The sequence below is a fragment of the Salvelinus alpinus genome, chromosome 30 (genome assembly GCF_045679555.1).
Source record: "Salvelinus alpinus chromosome 30, SLU_Salpinus.1, whole genome shotgun sequence".
NCBI lineage: Eukaryota > Metazoa > Chordata > Actinopteri > Salmoniformes > Salmonidae > Salvelinus > Salvelinus alpinus.
Window position 1 is genome coordinate 12871553 of NC_092115.1, and position 24429 is coordinate 12895981.

A 24429-nucleotide genomic window follows, 5' to 3' on the forward strand; every position below is an offset into this window, starting at 1 on the left:
CAGCTGATGGTTTTGTCTGATAAATTGAACGTGTGGAGTTTGGAGAGCAGTACACTGTGATTCATTATGTCAAAGGCCTTTTTCAGGTCAAGGAAGACTGACCCGACCACATTTCCCTCATCCAGTGATTTCTTGATGTTCTGCAGTAGGACACAGCTTGCTGTTTCAGTGGAGTATTTTGGTCTGAATCCAAATTGTTCCTGGTGCTTATCCAGATATGACATGAGCTGTTCTGCTAGGACTTTCTCCAACACTTTACATAAGACAGGCTCGAAAACATCTGTTTGACACACATCTCTGAGTTTAAAACAGTCAGCTTTATTGACATCTCTGAGTTTAAAACAGTCAGCTTTATTGACATCTCTGAGTTTAAAACAGTCAGCTTTATTGACATCTCTGAGTTTAAAACAGTCAGCTTTATTGACATCTCTGAGTTTAAACAGTCAGCTTTATTCACATCTCTGAGTTTAAAACAGTCAGCTTTATTGACATCTCTGAGTTTAAAACAGTCAGCTTTATTGACATCTCTGAGTTTAAAACAGTCAGCTTTATTGACATCTCTGAGTTTAAAACAGTCAGCTTTATTGACATCTCTGAGTTTAAAACAGTCAGCTTTATTGACGTCTCTGAGTTTAAAAGAGTCAGCTTTATTGACGTCTCTGAGTTTAAAACAGTTAGCTTTATTCACACATAATGAAGCATTATTTATAAGACAGTTCAATTGAAGTCAGCTACACCCCTTACTGTTCAAAACAATTCTGTTTTGTTTGAAACACAGTCAGATGCACCAAAATGTACATAGCCTATTTGGAAACTCTAGAGTTTGGAACTGCCCTAGGCAATGATTAACTTGCACACAGCTGACCTAAACTATTTGTGAAATCCAGTTGACTTTATTCGGCAGTAAGCATTTGTCAGAGTCGCATGGGTTATCTATTTTGTAGGGAAATGGGTGAACCAAAATGTTTGTTTTTTGTTCTATTGATTTGGTGTCTCGGCACAGTACACGGTAAGAGCTTCTGTTACGTGGCATCGTTCACTTCTCATTTTACAAAAAGTTTATTTCATTTGTTGGCAATTGATTAATTGATTAAAATAACCAAGTGGACCTTATGCTCCCACGTTGTCTATGGGCTATTACAGATGGTCTCTATGGTCGTGAGCCTCACATTTCATACACTTGTAAGTGGTTGGCATCTTTACTGCCATTCCATTACATGTGATCATTACAGAGTAAAGGCCTTTCATTGGTGAGGATGCATTTTCAGGGTCATTGCCAAGCATTGGAATTGTTAAAGGGATGTTTCATTCAAAATGCAACTGCACATAAGCTTTTCTCGCACCTTGGCTGTGGTCGAATCACCAAGACAGATTTTGGATATGTGTTTTGCTTACTTGGGTATTTGATAGTCATATTGTGTTTTGTCACTGTCACCAGTGAGGGCACAGTTCACAGTTCTGAAATCATGTCTTAAACACCTTACAAACACTGAAATGCAATTCACAATACAAAAGTGTCCCTTTCTGAAGAACTCATCTGCATTAGGTTTTTGAAAAGTCAAAAGTGTTCTCATACACTTTTGGATTGTGATGTATTTATGCATCACAAGGTCACAATTCAAACTGCAAAAAAGTCATCTGAAATGGTTGTTATCAGCTTTACTGTTCCTTTGATAATTAGGCCAAGGTTACTCCATTTCAGCTCAAGATTCCCAACTAAGCTGCCAAAAACCCAAACTGGATCGAGGTTATTTTGACTCGGATAAAGAAACGTACCAGCATGGCACTGAACTTTACTATGCCTGCGATAAAGGTCGGAAACCTGTGGTTGAGGGGTGGTGGGCGATGGTTAAGTGTGAGAACAGAAAATGGTCCCACATACCTCAGTGCATAGGTAAGTGATTTGAGCATTCTTACAAAAAAATGTATCATGAATGAATTGTTCGAACATTGGTGTTTGAGATCATGGGAAGACTTTGAGGGTTCCTGCTGCCCTCATAGAGTATAGTGTGTACTGCTCACTGTTAATACCTGCATGTTGTACTGGGAAGTCACCAACAATCTTGTATTGCTTATTAACAAGTTTTCTGTTCAGGGGAAGATGGAAACACTGTTGATGACTTTGTTTAAGCTTTCTTTTCATAATGTGTAGGGAACTCCTTGTACAACAGCCTAATTGCACTAGGTCACTAGTACTATCAGGAACTCTCCTAAAAGGGACCAACTACATCACATGCTATCACAATACATCTCCAAACCCTGCCCCAAGTCCCCAGTCACCCTTCGGCAGCCCTGATTCAGTGTATATGGCCTTCTGGGGCCGCACTTAGGCTTCAGCTTTGTAAACACGAAATCCTGAGACTTTGGGTCAAGCACCGGGGTAAAACCTGACAGTGGAAAATGTCTAGACAGCTCTTTATGTCACATGACACAGATAGTAGACTAGTCCATCTACTTTGTCTACCTTAAGATAAATACAGACATGCTGTTTGGGTCAAACCTCACTCTAGCTTTTCTCCCTCAGTTGATTCAATAAGATGTTTATAGTTGAAGTTTTTGTTTTTCAGATGAGAACAGCTGCATTGCTCCAGAGAACCCTAATGCTAAAGTGAAAAACCCTGATGTGAATGGATGGTATCCCAATAAACAATCAGTTTGGTTTGACTGTGATTCAACACATGTAATTAAGGGCTCTATCTCAGCTAAGTGTGAGAATGGGACTTGGACAAAATTACCACTTTGTGTAGGTGAGTGTGTTCTCAGAGTTGTCTCTGTATAAAACCCTTGTTTTGCTCTACTATGTGGTAGGATAACGATGGCATAATGATAACTTTTTGATTACATTTAATTAAATATTACATTCTGTATTTTTTCACGTCTTTCACCACAGAGGGTGGTATTTAGTCATTGTATTCTCCTTCATTTTGTTAAACATTCAGTGATTGTCAGTCGAAGCAGCATGTGTCAGTGTCACGCATGAGAAAGATGATGTGCATAGCAACATGTATTAGTGTCTGTGTTTCCACTGTCTTGGTTCTTTACAGAAAGAGACGACTTGTGTGGGGAACCTCCTCTTGTGACCAATGCAGTTATCACTCGTAAATATCAGGAGAAGTTCCAAGACGGCTCTAAGATAAATTATAAATGTCAGGATTCATATACTTTAAAAGAAACTGACTCTAGTGTTTGCATATCTAGAGGTTGGACCACAGCTCCCGAATGCAGTAAGTGAAGTCCTGGCATTAGAGCCATCATTTTATAGTGTAACTCCTGTTTCCTTGGTTTTTTTAATCTTCTGTACCCTTCTGAATAAATCATTGATATTTGTTCCCTGCCTCCCTCTCAATAGTTCCAACTCCATCCACCACAGAGAGGGCCAGCACAGGTAAAAGTGACCAGTCATTTTGTATCTTAGGCAAGAACAGCTTTGTTTACCCCAATGGCAATAAACTGTCAATAGCAATATTGAACAATGTAACTGGCCAAACGAGCTAAACAAACCTGCAGGTTTCTTGTTTGGTGAGTGACATTTCTATGAGATGTTTTACATTGCACAAATTGTGCCCCCTGATATTCCTAAAACATCCCAGACTGATGAACATATGAACATTGGGTCATTGACATCAGTTGATGTATAGTTTGTAGTAAAACTGTATAGTTTGTAGTAACAGCCTTCAAGCTAATGTTATTAATCATGTAATATTATTGTTATTAATCTTGCTATATTATTGTTATTAATCATGTCATGTGTGGAACAGGTGAAGGAGGCAGCAGCACTTCGAGTGACAGAGGGAATGGTGGCACATCTAGTGGAGGGGGCCACAGCACATCTAGCGGTAATCTCATCCAAATGAGAAATTCCATAAAAAATATCCTATTCCTTCCTCAGTTTAGTTCAGCCAGTCATACATATTGTAACAAACCTGGCATTGATTAGACTTTTTGTAGGTACCGTAATGCCACAATATTCTGCTATAACTAAGTCTTAGCAGGTTAATTAATTAAATACATAGTGTGAATTTACAATGTTATTTGTAAGAGACCCTTAGGTCTCTATTCAGTCTGGATCGCTGAAACGTTACAGGTTTTTGGTAAATTTTTTTGTTGGTATTTTATTAGGATCCCCATTAGTTGTTGCAAAAGCAGCAGCTACTCTTCCTGGGTCCACACAAAACATGAAACATAATACAGAACATCATTAGACAAGAACAGCTCGAGGACAGAACTACATAAATGTTTTAAAAAGGCACACATAGCCTACATATCAAAGCATACACACAAACTATCTAGGTCAAATAGGCGTTGTGCCACGAGGTGTTGCTTTATCTGTTTTTTGATACCAGGTTTTCTGTTTATTTGAGCAATATGAGATGGAAGGAAGTTCCATGTAATAAGGGCTCTATATAATACTGTACATTTTCTTGAATTTGTTCTGGATTTGGGGACTGTGAAAAGACCCCTGGTGGCATAAGTGTGTGTGTCAGAGCTGTGTGTAAGTTGACTATGTAAACAATTTGGGATTTTCAACACCTTAATGTTTCTTATATAAAGAATAAATGATGCAGTCAGTCTTTCCTCAACTCTCAGCCAATAGAGACTGGCATGTATAGTATTGATATCAGCCCTCTGATTACAATGAAGAGCAAAACGTGCCGATCTGTTCGGGGCCAGCTGCAGCTTAACTAGGTTGCGAGTTACAAATTAAAGCATCTTTACTGCCATTCCATTACATGTGATCATTACAGAGTAAAGGCCTTTCATTGGTGAGGATGCATTTTCAGGGTCATTGCCAAGCATTGGAATTGTTAAAGGGATGTTTCATTCAAAATGCAACTGAACATAAGCTTTTCTCGCACCTTGGCTGTGTTCGAATCCCCAAGACAGATTTTGGATATGTGTTTTGCTTATTTGGGTATTTGATAGTCATGTTGTGTTTGGTCACTGTCACCAGTGAGGGCACAGTTCACAGTTCTGAAATCATGTCTTAAACACCTTACAAACACTGAAATGCAATTCACAATACAAAAGTGTCCCTTTCTGAAGAACTCATCTGCATTAGGTTTTTGAAAAGTCAAAAGTGTTCTCATACACTTTTGGATTGTGATGTATTTATGCATCACAACGCCACAATTCAAACTGCAAAAAAATAATCTGAAATGGTTGTTATCAGCTTTACTGTTCCTTTGATAATTAAGCCAAGGTTACTCCATTTCAGCTCAAGATTCCCAACTAAGCTGCCAAAAACCCAAACTGGATCGAGGTTATTTTGACTCGGATAAAGAAACGTACCAGCATGGCACTGAACTTTACTATGCCTGCGATAAAGGTCGGAAACCTGTGGTTGAGGGGTGGTGGGCGATGGTTAAGTGTGAGAACAGAAAATGGTCCCACATACCTCAGTGCATAGGTAAGTGATTTGAGCATTCTTACAATTTTTTTTATCATGAATGAATTGTTCGAACATTGGTGTTTGAGATCATGGGAAGACTTTGAGGGTTCCTGCTGCCCTCATAGAGTATAGTGTGTACTGCTCACTGTTAATACCTGCATGTTGTACTGGGAAGTCACCAACAATCTTGTATTGCTTATTAACACGTTTTCTGTTCAGGGGAAGATGGAAACACTGTTGATGACTTTGTTTAAGCTTTCTTTTCATAATATGTAGGGAACTCCTTGTACAACAGCCTAATTGCACTAGGTCACTAGTACTATCAGGAACTCTCCTAAAAGGGACCAACTACATCACATGCTATCACAATACATCTCCAAACCCTGCCCCAGGTCCCCAGTCACCCTTCGACAGCCCTGATTCAGTGTATATGGCCTTCTGGGGCCGCACTTAGGCTTCAGCTTTGTAAACACGAAATCCTGAGACTTTGGGTCAAGCACTGGGGTATAACCTGACAGTGGAAAACGTCTATACAGCTCTTTATGTCACATGACACAGATAGTAGACTAGTCCATCTACTTTGTCTACCTTAAGATAAATACAGACATGCTGTTTGGGTCAAACCTCACTCTAGCTTTTCTCCCTCAGCTGATTCAATAAGATGTTTATAGTTGAAGTTTTTGTTTTTCAGATGAGAACAGCTGCATTGCTCCAGAGAACCCTAATGCTAAAGTGAAAAACCCTGATTTGAATGGATGGTATCCCAATAGACAATCAGTTTGGTTTGACTGTGATTCAACACATGTAATTAAGGGCTCTATCACAGCTAAGTGTGAGAATGGGACTTGGACAGAATTACCACTTTGTGTAGGTGAGTGTGTTCTCAGAGTTGTCTCTGTATAAAACCCTTGTTTTGCTCTACTATGTGGTAGGATAACGATGGCATAATGATGACTTTTTGATTACATTGAATTAAATATTACATTCTGTATTTTTTCAAGTCTTTCACCACAGAGGGTGGCATTTAGTCATTGTATTCTCCTTCATTTTGTTAAACATTCAGTGATTGTCAGTCGAAGCAGCATGTGTCAGTGTCACGCATGAGAAAGATGATGTGCATAGCAACATGTATTAGTGTCTGTGTTTCCACTGTCTTGGTTCTTTACAGAAAGAGACGACTTGTGTGGAGAACCTCCTCTTGTGACCAATGCAGTTATCACTCGTAAATATCAGGAGAAGTTCCAAGACGGCTCTAAGATAAATTATAAATGTCAGGATTCATATACTTTTGAAGAAACTGACTCTAGTGTTTGCATATCTGGAGATTGGACCACAGCTCCCACATGCAGTAAGTTAAGTCCTGGCATTAGAGCCATCATTTTATAGTGTGACTCCTGTTTCCTTGTTTTTTTTAATCTTCTGTACCCTTCTGAATAAATCATTGATATTTGTTCCCTGCCTCCCTCACAATAGTTCCAACTCCATCCCCCACAGAGAGGGCCAGCACAGGTAAAAGTGACCAGTCATTTTGTATCTTAGGCAAGAACAGCTTTGTTTACCCCAATGGCAATAAACTGTCAATAGCAATATTGAACAATGTAACTGGCCAAACGAGCTAAACAAACCTGCAGGTTTCTTGTTTGGTGAGTGACATTTCTATGAGATGTTTTACATTGCACAAATTGTGCCCCCTGATATTCCTAAAACATCCCAGACTGATGAACATATGAACATTGGGTCATTGACATCAGTTAATGTATAGTTTGTAGTAAAACTGTATAGTTTGTAGTAACAGCCTTCAAGCTAATGTTATTAATCATGTAATATTATTGTTATTAATCTTGCTATATTATTGTTATTAATCATGTCATGTGTGGAACAGGTGAAGGAGGCAGCAGCACTTCGAGTGACAGAGGGAATGGTGGCACATCTAGAGGAGGGGGTGTTAGGGGAATTTAATAATTCCTTTATGTGCTCATTAATTAAAATCACTCTGTCTGTTTCTAAGAATTTGTAAGATCCTCATTAACATAAAATAGACAGGGAACAGTCTTATTAAAAATAGATAATAGTATTTATTCTCGGAGCACGCTCCCATTTAACCACAAACAACAGTTTATATACAACATATGACGTCATTGGTTACAGAATAAAGCTCCTCCTCTTGACCAAGATAAAACAGGTTCAAAAGTTCATTCCAACTCACCAGCGCACACACATGACACACAATATCAGTTATTCTCCTGAAGGCTCACTATAATTTATTACCACTTTAGCAGACAACTCAAGATAATGGAAGACCTAAAAAGTTACTCACTGCCTTATCTAAACATCTCAGGGCTAAGTTGGGTCGGTTCAACCATAGTTTAACGATCCTTTTTGTTTACTTTATAACCCACAGCACAAACCTCTCTAACTAAGTTGGAATGGTGTTTATTATGTTTATACATAATCCCTTCCTTATGAATTAACATTATTAATCAGATATAACAATACAGGGTAGAGTTTAATTTAGTTATAGTTTTATCTAAATGTAGAAATTGTTAAGTCATTATTCATAAAATTCCTAACAGGGGGCCACAGCACATCTAGCGGAGGGGGCCACAGCACATCTAATGGAGGGGACCACAGCACATCTAGAGGAGGGGGCCACAGCACATCTAGCGGTAATCTCATCCAAATGAGAAATTCCATAAAAAAATATCCTATTCCTTCCTCAGTTTAGTTCAGCCAGTCATACATACTGTAACAAACCTGGCATTGATGAGACCTTTTGCAGGTACCGTAATGCCACAATATTCTGCTATAACTAAGTCTTAGCAGGTTAATTAATTAAATACATAGTGTGAATTTACAATGTTATTTGTAAGAGACCCTTAGGTCTCTATTCAGTCTGGATCGCTGAAACGTTACAGGTTTTTGGTAACATTTTTTGTTGGTATTTTATTAGGATCCCCATTAGCTGTTGCAAAAGCAGCAACTACTCTTCCTGGGTCCGTACAAAATATGAAACATAATACAGAACATCATTAGACAAGAACAGCTCGAGGACAGAACTACATAAATGTTTTAAAAAGGCACACGTAGCCTACATATCAAAGCATACACACAAACTATCTAGGTCAAATAGGCGTTGTGCCACGAGGTGTTGCTTTATCTGTTTTTTGATACCAGGTTTTCTGTTTATTTGAGCAATATGAGAAGGAAGGAATTTCCATGCAATAAGGGCTCTATATAATACTGTACATTTTCTTGAATTTGTTCTGGATTTGGGGACTGTGAAAAGACCCCTGGTGGCATAAGTGTGTGTGTCAGAGCTGTGTGTAAGTTGACTATGTAAACAATTTGGGATTTTCAACACCTTAATGTTTCTTATATAAAGAATAAATGATGCAGTCAGTCTTTCCTCAACTCTCAGCCAATAGAGACTGGCATGTATAGTATTGATATCAGCCCTCTGATTACAATGAAGAGCAAAACGTGCCGATCTGTTCGGGGCCAGCTGCAGCTTAACTAGGTTGCGAGTTACAAATTAAAGCATCTTTACTGCCATTCCATTACATGTGATCATTACAGAGTAAAGGCCTTTCATTGGTGAGGATGCATTTTCAGGGTCATTGCCAAGCATTGGAATTGTTAAAGGGATGTTTCATTCAAAATGCAACTGCACATAAGCTTTTCTCGCACCTTGGCTGTGGTCGAATCACCAAGACAGATTTTGGATATGTGTTTTGCTTACTTGGGTATTTGATAGTCATATTGTGTTTTGTCACTGTCACCAGTGAGGGCACAGTTCACAGTTCTGAAATCATGTCTTAAACACCTTACAAACACTGAAATGCAATTCACAATACAAAAGTGTCCCTTTCTGAAGAACTCATCTGCATTAGGTTTTTGAAAAGTCAAAAGTGTTCTCATACACTTTTGGATTGTGATGTATTTATGCATCACAAGGTCACAATTCAAACTGCAAAAAAGTCATCTGAAATGGTTGTTATCAGCTTTACTGTTCCTTTGATAATTAGGCCAAGGTTACTCCATTTCAGCTCAAGATTCCCAACTAAGCTGCCAAAAACCCAAACTGGATCGAGGTTATTTTGACTCGGATAAAGAAACGTACCAGCATGGCACTGAACTTTACTATGCCTGCGATAAAGGTCGGAAACCTGTGGTTGAGGGGTGGTGGGCGATGGTTAAGTGTGAGAACAGAAAATGGTCCCACATACCTCAGTGCATAGGTAAGTGATTTGAGCATTCTTACAAAAAAATGTATCATGAATGAATTGTTCGAACATTGGTGTTTGAGATCATGGGAAGACTTTGAGGGTTCCTGCTGCCCTCATAGAGTATAGTGTGTACTGCTCACTGTTAATACCTGCATGTTGTACTGGGAAGTCACCAACAATCTTGTATTGCTTATTAACAAGTTTTCTGTTCAGGGGAAGATGGAAACACTGTTGATGACTTTGTTTAAGCTTTCTTTTCATAATGTGTAGGGAACTCCTTGTACAACAGCCTAATTGCACTAGGTCACTAGTACTATCAGGAACTCTCCTAAAAGGGACCAACTACATCACATGCTATCACAATACATCTCCAAACCCTGCCCCAAGTCCCCAGTCACCCTTCGGCAGCCCTGATTCAGTGTATATGGCCTTCTGGGGCCGCACTTAGGCTTCAGCTTTGTAAACACGAAATCCTGAGACTTTGGGTCAAGCACCGGGGTAAAACCTGACAGTGGAAAATGTCTAGACAGCTCTTTATGTCACATGACACAGATAGTAGACTAGTCCATCTACTTTGTCTACCTTAAGATAAATACAGACATGCTGTTTGGGTCAAACCTCACTCTAGCTTTTCTCCCTCAGTTGATTCAATAAGATGTTTATAGTTGAAGTTTTTGTTTTTCAGATGAGAACAGCTGCATTGCTCCAGAGAACCCTAATGCTAAAGTGAAAAACCCTGATGTGAATGGATGGTATCCCAATAAACAATCAGTTTGGTTTGACTGTGATTCAACACATGTAATTAAGGGCTCTATCTCAGCTAAGTGTGAGAATGGGACTTGGACAAAATTACCACTTTGTGTAGGTGAGTGTGTTCTCAGAGTTGTCTCTGTATAAAACCCTTGTTTTGCTCTACTATGTGGTAGGATAACGATGGCATAATGATAACTTTTTGATTACATTTAATTAAATATTACATTCTGTATTTTTTCACGTCTTTCACCACAGAGGGTGGTATTTAGTCATTGTATTCTCCTTCATTTTGTTAAACATTCAGTGATTGTCAGTCGAAGCAGCATGTGTCAGTGTCACGCATGAGAAAGATGATGTGCATAGCAACATGTATTAGTGTCTGTGTTTCCACTGTCTTGGTTCTTTACAGAAAGAGACGACTTGTGTGGGGAACCTCCTCTTGTGACCAATGCAGTTATCACTCGTAAATATCAGGAGAAGTTCCAAGACGGCTCTAAGATAAATTATAAATGTCAGGATTCATATACTTTAAAAGAAACTGACTCTAGTGTTTGCATATCTAGAGGTTGGACCACAGCTCCCGAATGCAGTAAGTGAAGTCCTGGCATTAGAGCCATCATTTTATAGTGTAACTCCTGTTTCCTTGGTTTTTTTAATCTTCTGTACCCTTCTGAATAAATCATTGATATTTGTTCCCTGCCTCCCTCTCAATAGTTCCAACTCCATCCACCACAGAGAGGGCCAGCACAGGTAAAAGTGACCAGTCATTTTGTATCTTAGGCAAGAACAGCTTTGTTTACCCCAATGGCAATAAACTGTCAATAGCAATATTGAACAATGTAACTGGCCAAACGAGCTAAACAAACCTGCAGGTTTCTTGTTTGGTGACTGACATTTCTATGAGATGTTTTACATTGCACAAATTGTGCCCCCTGATATTCCTAAAACATCCCAGACTGATGAACATATGAACATTGGGTCATTGACATCAGTTGATGTATAGTTTGTAGTAAAACTGTATAGTTTGTAGTAACAGCCTTCAAGCTAATGTTATTAATCATGTAATATTATTGTTATTAATCTTGCTATATTATTGTTATTAATCATGTCATGTGTGGAACAGGTGAAGGAGGCAGCAGCACTTCGAGTGACAGAGGGAATGGTGGCACATCTAGTGGAGGGGGCCACAGCACATCTAGCGGTAATCTCATCCAAATGAGAAATTCCATAAAAAATATCCTATTCCTTCCTCAGTTTAGTTCAGCCAGTCATACATATTGTAACAAACCTGGCATTGATTAGACTTTTTGTAGGTACCGTAATGCCACAATATTCTGCTATAACTAAGTCTTAGCAGGTTAATTAATTAAATACATAGTGTGAATTTACAATGTTATTTGTAAGAGACCCTTAGGTCTCTATTCAGTCTGGATCGCTGAAACGTTACAGGTTTTTGGTACATTTTTTTGTTGGTATTTTATTAGGATCCCCATTAGTTGTTGCAAAAGCAGCAGCTACTCTTCCTGGGTCCACACAAAACATGAAACATAATACAGAACATCATTAGACAAGAACAGCTCGAGGACAGAACTACATAAATGTTTTAAAAAGGCACACATAGCCTACATATCAAAGCATACACACAAACTATCTAGGTCAAATAGGCGTTGTGCCACGAGGTGTTGCTTTATCTGTTTTTTGATACCAGGTTTTCTGTTTATTTGAGCAATATGAGATGGAAGGAAGTTCCATGTAATAAGGGCTCTATATAATACTGTACATTTTCTTGAATTTGTTCTGGATTTGGGGACTGTGAAAAGACCCCTGGTGGCATAAGTGTGTGTGTCAGAGCTGTGTGTAAGTTGACTATGTAAACAATTTGGGATTTTCAACACCTTAATGTTTCTTATATAAAGAATAAATGATGCAGTCAGTCTTTCCTCAACTCTCAGCCAATAGAGACTGGCATGTATAGTATTGATATCAGCCCTCTGATTACAATGAAGAGCAAAACGTGCCGATCTGTTCGGGGCCAGCTGCAGCTTAACTAGGTTGCGAGTTACAAATTAAAGCATCTTTACTGCCATTCCATTACATGTGATCATTACAGAGTAAAGGCCTTTCATTGGTGAGGATGCATTTTCAGGGTCATTGCCAAGCATTGGAATTGTTAAAGGGATGTTTCATTCAAAATGCAACTGAACATAAGCTTTTCTCGCACCTTGGCTGTGTTCGAATCCCCAAGACAGATTTTGGATATGTGTTTTGCTTATTTGGGTATTTGATAGTCATGTTGTGTTTGGTCACTGTCACCAGTGAGGGCACAGTTCACAGTTCTGAAATCATGTCTTAAACACCTTACAAACACTGAAATGCAATTCACAATACAAAAGTGTCCCTTTCTGAAGAACTCATCTGCATTAGGTTTTTGAAAAGTCAAAAGTGTTCTCATACACTTTTGGATTGTGATGTATTTATGCATCACAACGCCACAATTCAAACTGCAAAAAAATAATCTGAAATGGTTGTTATCAGCTTTACTGTTCCTTTGATAATTAAGCCAAGGTTACTCCATTTCAGCTCAAGATTCCCAACTAAGCTGCCAAAAACCCAAACTGGATCGAGGTTATTTTGACTCGGATAAAGAAACGTACCAGCATGGCACTGAACTTTACTATGCCTGCGATAAAGGTCGGAAACCTGTGGTTGAGGGGTGGTGGGCGATGGTTAAGTGTGAGAACAGAAAATGGTCCCACATACCTCAGTGCATAGGTAAGTGATTTGAGCATTCTTACAATTTTTTTTATCATGAATGAATTGTTCGAACATTGGTGTTTGAGATCATGGGAAGACTTTGAGGGTTCCTGCTGCCCTCATAGAGTATAGTGTGTACTGCTCACTGTTAATACCTGCATGTTGTACTGGGAAGTCACCAACAATCTTGTATTGCTTATTAACACGTTTTCTGTTCAGGGGAAGATGGAAACACTGTTGATGACTTTGTTTAAGCTTTCTTTTCATAATATGTAGGGAACTCCTTGTACAACAGCCTAATTGCACTAGGTCACTAGTACTATCAGGAACTCTCCTAAAAGGGACCAACTACATCACATGCTATCACAATACATCTCCAAACCCTGCCCCAGGTCCCCAGTCACCCTTCGACAGCCCTGATTCAGTGTATATGGCCTTCTGGGGCCGCACTTAGGCTTCAGCTTTGTAAACACGAAATCCTGAGACTTTGGGTCAAGCACTGGGGTATAACCTGACAGTGGAAAACGTCTATACAGCTCTTTATGTCACATGACACAGATAGTAGACTAGTCCATCTACTTTGTCTACCTTAAGATAAATACAGACATGCTGTTTGGGTCAAACCTCACTCTAGCTTTTCTCCCTCAGCTGATTCAATAAGATGTTTATAGTTGAAGTTTTTGTTTTTCAGATGAGAACAGCTGCATTGCTCCAGAGAACCCTAATGCTAAAGTGAAAAACCCTGATTTGAATGGATGGTATCCCAATAGACAATCAGTTTGGTTTGACTGTGATTCAACACATGTAATTAAGGGCTCTATCACAGCTAAGTGTGAGAATGGGACTTGGACAGAATTACCACTTTGTGTAGGTGAGTGTGTTCTCAGAGTTGTCTCTGTATAAAACCCTTGTTTTGCTCTACTATGTGGTAGGATAACGATGGCATAATGATGACTTTTTGATTACATTGAATTAAATATTACATTCTGTATTTTTTCAAGTCTTTCACCACAGAGGGTGGCATTTAGTCATTGTATTCTCCTTCATTTTGTTAAACATTCAGTGATTGTCAGTCGAAGCAGCATGTGTCAGTGTCACGCATGAGAAAGATGATGTGCATAGCAACATGTATTAGTGTCTGTGTTTCCACTGTCTTGGTTCTTTACAGAAAGAGACGACTTGTGTGGAGAACCTCCTCTTGTGACCAATGCAGTTATCACTCGTAAATATCAGGAGAAGTTCCAAGACGGCTCTAAGATAAATTATAAATGTCAGGATTCATATACTTTTGAAGAAACTGACTCTAGTGTTTGCATATCTGGAGATTGGACCACAGCTCCCACATGCAGTAAGTTAAGTCCTGGCATTAGAGCCATCATTTTATAGTGTGACTCCTGTTTCCTTGTTTTTTTTAATCTTCTGTACCCTTCTGAATAAATCATTGATATTTGTTCCCTGCCTCCCTCACAATAGTTCCAACTCCATCCCCCACAGAGAGGGCCAGCACAGGTAAAAGTGACCAGTCATTTTGTATCTTAGGCAAGAACAGCTTTGTTTACCCCAATGGCAATAAACTGTCAATAGCAATATTGAACAATGTAACTGGCCAAACGAGCTAAACAAACCTGCAGGTTTCTTGTTTGGTGAGTGACATTTCTATGAGATGTTTTACATTGCACAAATTGTGCCCCCTGATATTCCTAAAACATCCCAGACTGATGAATCTATGAACATTGGGTCATTGACATCAGTTGATGTATAGTTTGTAGTAAAACTTTATAGTTTGTAGTAACAGCCTTCAAGCTAATGTTATTAATCATGTAATATTATTGTTATTAATCTTGCTATATTATTGTTATTAATCATGTCATGTGTGGAACAGGTGAAGGAGGCAGCAGCACTTCGAGTGACAGAGGGAATGGTGGCACATCTAGAGGAGGGGGTGTTAGGGGAATTTAATAATTCCTTTATGTGCTCATTAATTAAAATCACTCTGTCTGTTTCTAAGAATTTGTAAGATCCTCATTAACATAAAATAGACAGGGAACAGTCTTATTAAAAATAGATAATAGTATTTATTCTCGGAGCACGCTCCCATTTAACCACAAACAACAGTTTATATACAACATATGACGTCATTGGTTACAGAATAAAGCTCCTCCTCTTGACCAAGATAAAACAGGTTCAAAAGTTCATTCCAACTCACCAGCGCACACACATGACACACAATATCAGTTATTCTCCTGAAGGCTCACTATAATTTATTACCACTTTAGCAGACAACTCAAGATAATGGAAGACCTAAAAAGTTACTCACTGCCTTATCTAAACATCTCAGGGCTAAGTTGGGTCGGTTCAACCATAGTTTAACGATCCTTTTTGTTTACTTTATAACCCACAGCACAAACCTCTCTAACTAAGTTGGAATGGTGTTTATTATGTTTATACATAATCCCTTCCTTATGAATTAACATTATTAATCAGATATAACAATACAGGGTAGAGTTTAATTTAGTTATAGTTTTATCTAAATGTAGAAATTGTTAAGTCATTATTCATAAAATTCCTAACAGGGGGCCACAGCACATCTAGCGGAGGGGGCCACAGCACATCTAATGGAGGGGACCACAGCACATCTAGAGGAGGGGGCCACAGCACATCTAGCGGTAATCTCATCCAAATGAGAAATTCCATAAAAAAATATCCTATTCCTTCCTCAGTTTAGTTCAGCCAGTCATACATACTGTAACAAACCTGGCATTGATGAGACCTTTTGCAGGTACCGTAATGCCACAATATTCTGCTATAACTAAGTCTTAGCAGGTTAATTAATTAAATACATAGTGTGAATTTACAATGTTATTTGTAAGAGACCCTTAGGTCTCTATTCAGTCTGGATCGCTGAAACGTTACAGGTTTTTGGTAACATTTTTTGTTGGTATTTTATTAGGATCCCCATTAGCTGTTGCAAAAGCAGCAACTACTCTTCCTGGGTCCGTACAAAATATGAAACATAATACAGAACATCATTAGACAAGAACAGCTCGAGGACAGAACTACATAAATGTTTTAAAAAGGCACACGTAGCCTACATATCAAAGCATACACACAAACTATCTAGGTCAAATAGGCGTTGTGCCACGAGGTGTTGCTTTATCTGTTTTTTGATACCAGGTTTTCTGTTTATTTGAGCAATATGAGAAGGAAGGAATTTCCATGCAATAAGGGCTCTATATAATACTGTACATTTTCTTGAATTTGTTCTGGATTTGGGGACTGTGAAAAGACCCCTGGTGGCATAAGTGTGTGTGTCAGAGCTGTGTGTAAGTTGACTATGTAAACAATTTGGGATTTTCAACACCTTAATGTTTCTTATATAAAGAATAAATGATGCAGTCAGTCTTTCCTCAACTCTCAGCCAATAGAGACTGGCATGTATAGTATTGATATCAGCCCTCTGATTACAATGAAGAGCAAAACGTGCCGATCTGTTCGGGGCCAGCTGCAGCTTAACTAGGTTGCGAGTTACAAATTAGAGCATCTTTACTGCCATTCCATTACATGTGATCATTACAGAGTAAAGGCCTTTCATTGGTGAGGATGCATTTTCAGGGTCATTGCCAAGCATTGGAATTGTTAAAGGGATGTTTCATTCAAAATGCAACTGCACATAAGCTTTTCTCGCACCTTGGCTGTGGTCGAATCACCAAGACAGATTTTGGATATGTGTTTTGCTTACTTGGGTATTTGATAGTCATATTGTGTTTTGTCACTGTCACCAGTGAGGGCACAGTTCACAGTTCTGAAATCATGTCTTAAACACCTTACAAACACTGAAATGCAATTCACAATACAAAAGTGTCCCTTTCTGAAGAACTCATCTGCATTAGGTTTTTGAAAAGTCAAAAGTGTTCTCATACACTTTTGGATTGTGATGTATTTATGCATCACAAGGTCACAATTCAAACTGCAAAAAAGTCATCTGAAATGGTTGTTATCAGCTTTACTGTTCCTTTGATAATTAGGCCAAGGTTACTCCATTTCAGCTCAAGATTCCCAACTAAGCTGCCAAAAACCCAAACTGGATCGAGGTTATTTTGACTCGGATAAAGAAACGTACCAGCATGGCACTGAACTTTACTATGCCTGCGATAAAGGTCGGAAACCTGTGGTTGAGGGGTGGTGGGCGATGGTTAAGTGTGAGAACAGAAAATGGTCCCACATACCTCAGTGCATAGGTAAGTGATTTGAGCATTCTTACAAAAAAATGTATCATGAATGAATTGTTCGAACATTGGTGTTTGAGATCATGGGAAGACTTTGAGGGTTCCTGCTGCCCTCATAGAGTATAGTGTGTACTGCTCACTGTTAATACCTGCATGTTGTACTGGGAAGTCACCAACAATCTTGTATTGCTTATTAACAAGTTTTCTGTTCAGGGGAAGATGGAAACACTGTTGATGACTTTGTTTAAGCTTTCTTTTCATAATGTGTAGGGAACTCCTTGTACAACAGCCTAATTGCACTAGGTCACTAGTACTATCAGGAACTCTCCTAAAAGGGACCAACTACATCACATGCTATCACAATACATCTCCAAACCCTGCCCCAAGTCCCCAGTCACCCTTCGGCAGCCCTGATTCAGTGTATATGGCCTTCTGGGGCCGCACTTAGGCTTCAGCTTTGTAAACACGAAATCCTGAGACTTTGGGTCAAGCACCGGGGTAAAACCTGACAGTGGAAAATGTCTAGACAGCTCTTTATGTCACATGACACAGATAGTAGACTAGTCCATCTACTTTGTCTACCTTAAGATAAATACAGACATGCTGTTTGGGTCAAACCTCACTCTAGCTTTTCTCCCTCAGTTGATTCAATAAGATGTTTATAGTTGAAGTTTTTGTTTTTCAGATGAGAACAGCTGCATTGCTCCAGAGAACCCTAATGCTAAAGTGAAAAACCCTGATGTGAATGGATGGTATCCCAATAAACAATCAGTTTGGTTTGACTGTGATTCAACACATGTAATTAAGGGCTCTATCTCAGCTAAGTGTGAGAATGGGACTTGGACAAAATTACCACTTTGTGTAGGTGAGTGTGTTCTCAGAGTTGTCTCTGTATAAAACCCTTGTTTTGCTCTACTATGTGGTAGGATAACGATGGCATAATGATAACTTTTTGATTACATTTAATTAAATATTACATTCTGTATTTTTTCACGTCTTTCACCACAGAGGGTGGTATTTAGTCATTGTATTCTCCTTCATTTTGTTAAACATTCAGTGATTGTCAGTCGAAGCAGCATGTGTCAGTGTCACGCATGAGAAAGATGATGTGCATAGCAACATGTATTAGTGTCTGTGTTTCCACTGTCTTGGTTCTTTACAGAAAGAGACGACTTGTGTGGGGAACCTCCTCTTGTGACCAATGCAGTTATCACTCGTAAATATCAGGAGAAGTTCCAAGACGGCTCTAAGATAAATTATAAATGTCAGGATTCATATACTTTAAAAGAAACTGACTCTAGTGTTTGCATATCTAGAGGTTGGACCACAGCTCCCGAATGCAGTAAGTGAAGTCCTGGCATTAGAGCCATCATTTTATAGTGTAACTCCTGTTTCCTTGGTTTTTTTAATCTTCTGTACCCTTCTGAATAAATCATTGATATTTGTTCCCTGCCTCCCTCTCAATAGTTCCAACTCCATCCACCACAGAGAGGGCCAGCACAGGTAAAAGTGACCAGTCATTTTGTATCTTAGGCAAGAACAGCTTTGTTTACCCCAATGGCAATAAACTGTCAATAGCAATATTGAACAATGTAACTGGCCAAACGAGCTAAACAAACCTGCAGGTTTCTTGTTTGGTGAGTGACATTTCTATGAGATGTTTTACATTGCACAAATTGTGCCCCCTGATATTCCTAAAACATCCCAGACTGATGAACATATGAACATTGGGTCATTGACATCAGTTGATGTATAGTTTGTAGTAAAACTGTATAGTTTGTAGTAACAGCCTTCAAGCTAATGTTATTAATCATGTAATATTATTGTTATTAATCTTGCTATATTATTGTTATTAATCATGTCATGTGTGGAACAGGTGAAGGAGGCAGCAGCACTTCGAGTGACAGAGGGAATGGTGGCACATCTAGTGGAGGGGGCCACAGCACATCTAGCGGTAATCTCATCCAAATGAGAAATTCCATAAAAAATATCCTATTCCTTCCTCAGTTTAGTTCAGCCAGTCATACATATTGTAACAAACCTGGCATTGATTAGACTTTTTGTAGGTACCGTAATGCCACAATATTCTGCTATAACTAAGTCTTAGCAGGTTAATTAATTAAATACATAGTGTGAATTTACAATGTTATTTGTAAGAGACCCTTAGGTCTCTATTCAGTCTGGATCGCTGAAACGTTACAGGTTTTTGGTAAAATTTTTTGTTGGTATTTTATTAGGATCCCCATTAGTTGTTGCAAAAGCAGCAGCTACTCTTCCTGGGTCCACACAAAACATGAAACATAATACAGAACATCATTAGACAAGAACAGCTCGAGGACAGAACTACATAAATGTTTTAAAAAGGCACACATAGCCTACATATCAAAGCATACACACAAACTATCTAGGTCAAATAGGCGTTGTGCCACGAGGTGTTGCTTTATCTGTTTTTTGATACCAGGTTTTCTGTTTATTTGAGCAATATGAGATGGAAGGAAGTTCCATGTAATAAGGGCTCTATATAATACTGTACATTTTCTTGAATTTGTTCTGGATTTGGGGACTGTGAAAAGACCCCTGGTGGCATAAGTGTGTGTGTCAGAGCTGTGTGTAAGTTGACTATGTAAACAATTTGGGATTTTCAACACCTTAATGTTTCTTATATAAAGAATAAATGATGCAGTCAGTCTTTCCTCAACTCTCAGCCAATAGAGACTGGCATGTATAGTATTGATATCAGCCCTCTGATTACAATGAAGAGCAAAACGTGCCGATCTGTTCGGGGCCAGCTGCAGCTTAACTAGGTTGCGAGTTACAAATTAAAGCATCTTTACTGCCATTCCATTACATGTGATCATTACAGAGTAAAGGCCTTTCATTGGTGAGGATGCATTTTCAGGGTCATTGCCAAGCATTGGAATTGTTAAAGGGATGTTTCATTCAAAATGCAACTGAACATAAGCTTTTCTCGCACCTTGGCTGTGGTCGAATCCCCAAGACAGATTTTGGATATGTGTTTTGCTTATTTGGGTATTTGATAGTCATGTTGTGTTTGGTCACTGTCACCAGTGAGGGCACAGTTCACAGTTCTGAAATCATGTCTTAAACACCTTACAAACACTGAAATGCAATTCACAATACAAAAGTGTCCCTTTCTGAAGAACTCATCTGCATTAGGTTTTTGAAAAGTCAAAAGTGTTCTCATACACTTTTGGATTGTGATGTATTTATGCATCACAACGCCACAATTCAAACTGCAAAAAAGTCATCTGAAATGGTTGTTATCAGCTTTACTGTTCCTTTGATAATTAGGCCAAGGTTACTCCATTTCAGCTCAAGATTCCCAACTAAGCTGCCAAAAACCCAAACTGGATCGAGGTTATTTTGACTCGGATAAAGAAACGTACCAGCATGGCACTGAACTTTACTATGCCTGCGATAAAGGTCGGAAACCTGTGGTTGAGGGGTGGTGGGCGATGGTTAAGTGTGAGAACAGAAAATGGTCCCACATACCTCAGTGCATAGGTAAGTGATTTGAGCATTCTTACAAAAAAAATGTATCATGAATGAATTGTCAGAACATTGGTGTTAGAGATCATGGGAAGACTTTGAGGGTTCCTGCTGCCCTTATAGAGTATAGTGTGTACTGCTCACTGTTAATACCTGCATGTTGTACTGGGAAGTCACCAACAATCTTGTATTGCTTATTAACACGTGTTCTGTTCAGGTGAAGATGGAAACACTGTTGATGACTTTGTTTAAGCTTTCTTTTCATAATGTGTAGGGAACTCCTTGTACAACAGCCTAATTGCACTAGGTCACTAGTACTATCAGGAACTCTCCTAAAAGGGACCAACTACATCACATGCTATCACAATACATCTCCAAACCCTGCCCCAAGTCCCCAGTCACCCTTCGGCAGCCCTGATTTAGTGTATATGGCCTCCTGGGGCCGCACTTAGGCTTCAGCTTTGTAAACACGAAATCCTGAGACTTTGGGTCAAGCACCGGGGTAAAACCTGACAGTGGAAAATGTCTATACAGCTCTTTATGTCACATGGCACAGATAGTAGACTAGTCCATCTACTTTGTCTACCTTAAGATAAATACAGACATGCTGTTTGGGTCAAACCTCACTCTAGCTTTTCTCCCTCAGTTGATTCAATAAGATGTTTATAGTTGAAGTTTTTGTTTTTCAGATGAGAACAGCTGCATTGCTCCAGAGAACCCTAATGCTAAAGTGAAAAACCCTGATGTGAATGGATGGTATCCCAATAAACAATCAGTTTGGTTTGACTGTGATTCAACACATGTAATTAAGGGCTCTATCTCAGCTAAGTGTGAGAATGGGACTTGGACAGAATTACCACTTTGTGTAGGTGAGTGTGTTCTCAGAGTTGTCTCGGTATAAAACCCTTGTTTTGCTCTACTATGTGGTAGGATAACGATGGCATAATGATAACTTTTTGATTACATTTAATTAAATATTACATTCTGTATTTTTTCACGTCTTTCACCACAGAGGGTGGCATTTAGTCATTGTATTCTCCTTCATTTTGTTAAACATTCAGTGATTGTCAGTCGAAGCAGCATGTGTCAGTGTCACGCATGAGAAAGATGATGTGCATAGCAACATGTATTAGTGTCTGTGTTTCCACTGTCTTGGTTCTTTACAGAAAGAGACGACTTGTGTGGGGAACCTCCTCTTGTGACCAATGCAGTTATCACTCGTAAATATCAGGAGAAGTTCCAAGACGGCTCTAAGATAAATTATAAATGTCAGGATTCATATACTTTTGAAGAAACTGACTCTAGTGTTTGCATATCTGGAGATTGGACCACAGCTCCCACATGCAGTAAGTGAAGTCCTGGCATTAGAGCCATCATTTAATAGTGTAACTCCTGTTTCCTTGTTTTTTTTTATCTTCTGTACCCTTCTGAATAAATCATTGATATTTGTTCCCTGCCTCCCTCTCAATACTTCCAACTCCATCCCCCACAGAGAGGGCCAGCACAGGTAAAAGTGACCAGTCATTTTGTATCTTAGGCAAGAACAGCTTTGTTTACCCCAATGGCAATAAACTGTCAATAGCAATATTGAACAATGTAACTGGCCAAACGAGCTAAACAAACCTGCAGGTTTCTTGTTTGGTGACTGACATTTCTATGAGATGTTTTACATTGCACAAATTGTGCCCCCTGATATTCCTAAAACATCCCAGACTGATGAATCTATGAACATTGGGTCATTGACATCAGTTAATGTATAGTTTGTAGTAAAACTGTATAGTTTGTAGTAACAGCCTTCAAGCTAATGTTATTAATCATGTAATATTATTGTTATTAATCTTGCTATATTATTGTTATTAATCATGTCATGTGTGGAACAGGTGAAGGAGGCAGCAGCACTTCGAGTGACAGAGGGAATGGTGCTACATCTAGTGGAGGGGACCACAGCACATCTAGTAGAGGGGGTGTTAGGGGAATTTAATAATTCCTTTATGTGCTCATTAATTAAAATCACTCTGTCTGTTTCTAAGAATTTGTAAGATCCTTATTAACATAAAATAGACAGGGAACAGTCTTATTAAAAATAGATAATAGTATTTATTCTTGGAGCACGCTCCCATTTAACCACAAACAACAGTTTATATACAACATATGACGTCATTGGTTACAGAATAAAGCTCCTCCTCTTGACCAAGATAAAAACAGGTTCAAAAGTTCATTCCAACTCACCAGCGCACACACATGACACACAATATCAGTTATTCTCCTGAAGGCTCACTATAATTTATTACCACTTTAGCAGACAACTCAAGATAATGGAAGACCTAAAAAGTTACTCACTGCCTTATCTAAACATCTCAGGGCTAAGTTGGGTCGGTTCAACCATAGTTTAACTTCTTATGGCTGCAGGGTCAGTATTGAGTAACTTGGAAAAAGGTGCCCATTTCAAACGGCCTCGTACTCAATTCTTGCTCGTACAATATGCATATTATTATTACTATTGGATAGAAAACACTCTCTAGTTTCTAAAACCGTTTGAATTATTTCTCTGAGTGAAACAGAACTCCTTCTGCAGCCCACTTCCTGACAGGAAGTGAGATTTCTGAAATCGAGGTCTCTGTTCAAAGGCTTGCCTATAAATGGGCATGATACGTATTGGTATACATACACGTCATACACCTTCCCCTAGATGTCAAGAGGAAGTGAGAGAAGAAATGAATGGATTATCTTGGTCTGAAGTGGAATAAATCCTCTTGGAATAAGTTGTCCGCCATTTCCTGTTTCTTCGAAAGCGTGAAGATGAACCTGGAATCGCCTTCTGGAAAGCCGTCGTTATAGGCGAATACTATCTCCGGCTTTGATTTTATTTGATACATGTTACAATATCATATTTTGTGCACGCTACCTGTGCTGTGAAAAATGTCTGTGCTTTTTTTGTATTTGGTGGTGAGCTAACATAAATATACGTGGTGTTTTCGCTGTAAAACATTTAAAAAATCGGACATGTTGGCTGGATTCACAAGATGTCTATCTTTCATTTGCTGTATTGGACTTGTTAATGTGTGAAAGTTAAATATTTCTAAAAAATATATTTTGAATTTCGCGCCCTGCACTTGGACGGGCTGTTGTCATATTGAGCCCGACACCGCCCTGCAGCCATAAGAAGTTAAGGAAGTAATTGAGGTGGAAACTGTTATGGGGATTCTAACCTATGGTTAGAATGGATTCAATATAAAGCCAGATCAGTAGCGAAATAATAATGTTAGGCCTGCGCCTCAGCAAAACCTTCATAACCATTCCCTTTCGATTTGATGGAATTGCTACACCCATGGGAATGGCCTGTATGATAAAGCGGTTCAAGAGGGCAGGGAGCTGAACTATGACAGTTGCATTGATCTGTGATATGTGTCCCCAGGTGCCGATTACATCCAGATTTTCTCTTTCACAGTGACAGGATTTTATGGCTCGCTACATAACACACGGATGGGAAGTAGGGGAAGTCAGTATATGCAATAGGACTGAGAATGTTACAACCGAGGAGACAATGAGGGACCTGACTGGCAGATGAAAA

General features: G+C 39.0%; 1 protein-coding gene across 5 annotated transcripts; it reads left to right on the forward strand.

The window, feature by feature from the left end:
- The first annotated feature begins 852 nt into the window (after positions 1-852).
- On the forward strand, positions 853-22882 carry LOC139560385 (complement factor H-like). 5 transcript variants are annotated; one of them, XM_071377092.1, is made up of 29 exons: positions 853-1009; positions 1703-1894; positions 2568-2747; positions 3045-3224; positions 3350-3385; positions 3759-3836; positions 5216-5407; positions 6081-6260; positions 6558-6737; positions 6863-6898; positions 9436-9627; positions 10301-10480; positions 10778-10957; positions 11083-11118; positions 11492-11569; positions 12949-13140; positions 13814-13993; positions 14291-14470; positions 14596-14631; positions 17169-17360; positions 18034-18213; positions 18511-18690; positions 18816-18851; positions 19225-19302; positions 20682-20873; positions 21548-21727; positions 22025-22204; positions 22330-22365; positions 22739-22882. In XM_071377092.1, exons 1-29 carry the CDS (start codon positions 925-927, stop codon positions 22837-22839), a joined length of 3948 nt encoding a protein of 1315 aa, XP_071233193.1. In that variant the 5' UTR covers positions 853-924; the 3' UTR covers positions 22840-22882. The 5 variants fall into 5 exon arrangements, with proteins under 5 accessions (XP_071233193.1, XP_071233196.1, XP_071233192.1 ...); XM_071377091.1 differs by having other exon boundaries at positions 882-1009; positions 1682-1894; XM_071377093.1 differs by having other exon boundaries at positions 883-1009; positions 1682-1894; positions 22351-22365.
- Positions 22883-24429: the final 1547 nt, after the last annotated feature.

Bases quoted from the DNA above. Each gene is read 5' to 3' on its own strand.
- LOC139560385 (XM_071377091.1), top strand. From the start codon at position 925: ATGGGTTATCTATTTTGTAGGGAAATGGGTGAACCAAAATGTTTGTTT. The intron at 13,141-13,813 runs GTAAGTGATTTG...TTTGTTTTTCAG, and splicing joins CCACATACCTCAGTGCATAG to ATGAGAACAGCTGCATTGCT. The intron at 22,205-22,329 runs GTAAGTGAAGTC...CCCTCTCAATAC, and splicing joins GACCACAGCTCCCACATGCA to TTCCAACTCCATCCCCCACA.